The 2146-nt window shown below is 36.8% G+C and overlaps 1 protein-coding gene across 1 annotated transcript; it reads left to right on the forward strand.

Moving 5' to 3' along the window:
• The first annotated feature begins 832 nt into the window (after positions 1 to 832).
• On the forward strand, positions 833 to 1429 carry LOC140807522 (uncharacterized). Its single transcript, XM_073164405.1, has one exon. The coding sequence runs from the start codon at positions 833 to 835 to the stop codon at positions 1427 to 1429; it is 597 nt and encodes a 198-aa protein (XP_073020506.1).
• Positions 1430 to 2146: the final 717 nt, after the last annotated feature.

Genomic DNA, 2146 nt, shown 5'->3' on the forward strand with positions numbered 1-2146 from the left:
ATTGTGCTAATATCAGTTACGTACTGAAAATCTTGTGTAGAACTAAGAGTTTCAGTTTTGACAGTTGTAAGTCCAAACTGAAGTGGGTCTGTACAAGTGTTGTACTTGATCAAAGTCTTTTAGTGAATATCCTATCCTTGTGATAGAAGGGGTGACGTAGGAGTAATTAAATTCTCCGAACATCTAGAAACAACTCTTGCATATTTCTTTCAGTTTCGTATTCTAACTTTCAATCAGTTACTTTCCGCAACTATTCTAGTTTAACTGATTGTTATTGACCAACAAGATTCCGAGATTCAGTTTGTTACCAAACTGAACTCAAATATTGTTAAAGAACATTTTTAAGTGTGAGTGTTTATTTAACCCCCCTCCCCCCCCTTTCTAAACACTCTTATTATGAGAACCGATCCTATCACACTTATACTTGAATTTGTTTTCTCCAAAATGTCCCAATATTCAAGTAGCACCAGCTCTGACTCGACAAGTGAAAACGAAGTCCAAGTTGAATTTGCTGACGAAGGTTATGATCCAGGGAATGAGATAATGTCATTGTTACTTTAACAAAGCTGACAAATAGTTGAAACATATCAAAGTAATAACGAGATGCGGCGAAGAAGAAGGCTCATCCAAAGAAATAGCGAGGCCGGGCATGCAAGACTCTTCAATGATTATTTCTCCACAAACCCGGTGTATCCAGATCAAATATTCGAAGAAGATTTCGCATGCGAAGAGATTTATCCTGTCGCATAGTGAATGCACTTGAGAGTCATTCATCTTACTTTCAGCAGAGGGACGATGCTGAGAGAAGAAAAGGCCTGTCACCACTACAAAAATGCACGGTGTGATTCGTCAATTAGCTTATGGAGTCTTGGCCGACCATTTGGACGAGTACCTACGCATGGGTGAATCTACCGCCATCAAGTGTCTTTTCAAGTTCTGTGATTATGTGGTTGAACTATTTGGTGATCGATACTTGAGAAGGCCAAATGCTGATGATGTTCAACGTCTTCTTCAAATGCATGATGAGAGGCACAACTTCCTTGGAATGCTGGGCAGTCTTGATTACATGCATTGGGAATGGAAAAATTGTCCAGTTGCTTGGAAAGGCCAGTTTACAAGAGGTCATGGATCACCAACAATTGTGCTAGAAGCGATCGCGTCTCAAGACTTGTGGATATGGCATGCATTCTTTGGTGTCGCAGGTTCGCGTAATGATATTAATGTGTTGTACGAATCTCCCATATTCATTAACGTCTTGCAGGGAAATGCCCCAGAGATTAATTTCACGGTCAACGAGACTCAATATACGAAGGGATATTATATAACAGATGGAATATATCCGGAATGGGCTACTTTCGTGAAGGTTTTTTTTTCCCAGAAGATCCCAAGAGGAGGTTGTTTAAGGAAAGACAAGAGGCCGCAATGTTGAACGAGCATTTGGGGTTCTTCAAGCTCGATGGGCAATGGTCAGAGGTCCAGCTCGTTATTGGTACAGAAAAAAGTTAAAACATATTATGTTAGCATGTATTATTTTGCACAACATGATTGTTGAAGATAAGGGGGGTCACGTGACAAATTGGTACAACGATGAAGGTGACGAACCCGCACAACCCATCCAGGGCTCAAACCGAGGATTTCATGATTATCTCCCGAAAAATTCTGAACTACGTGACAGTCATGTGCATCACCAACTTCGTGCCGACTTAGTTGAACATATTTGGTCACAATACAACAGCAATCCTTAAATTAGTATTTTACAATTTCTCTTTACGTTTAATTTCTGTGTTGTTTTTTAATTTATGCAAGTGTGTTTTTTTTAATATGTTGTACTCCTTCATTTCAAATTTATAACAATATTTTAATTTTAAATAAATGACGTTCGTAATATAAGATAAAATTATTTTATGCAATAAATATATTTAAAATTAATAATATTATTTATTTTAAATAATATTCTTTAAATTGTGTAAATAAATTGTAATTATATTTATTTAATGTAAAATAAGAATAATGATAAATGAGTGGACAGCGAGACCTATAAATAATGAGTATTAATGTTAAAATGAATGTGAGAGAATGAAAGTGTTAATGTAATGTGTATGTGGCATGTAGACCCCAACTTTTTATGAGGTGGTGGGTGTTATAA

Source organism: Primulina eburnea, chromosome 1 (genome assembly GCF_022965805.1).
Source record: "Primulina eburnea isolate SZY01 chromosome 1, ASM2296580v1, whole genome shotgun sequence".
NCBI lineage: Eukaryota > Viridiplantae > Streptophyta > Magnoliopsida > Lamiales > Gesneriaceae > Primulina > Primulina eburnea.

Bases quoted from the DNA above. Each gene is read 5' to 3' on its own strand.
- LOC140807522 (XM_073164405.1), top strand. From the start codon at position 833: ATGCACGGTGTGATTCGTCAATTAGCTTATGGAGTCTTGGCCGACCAT.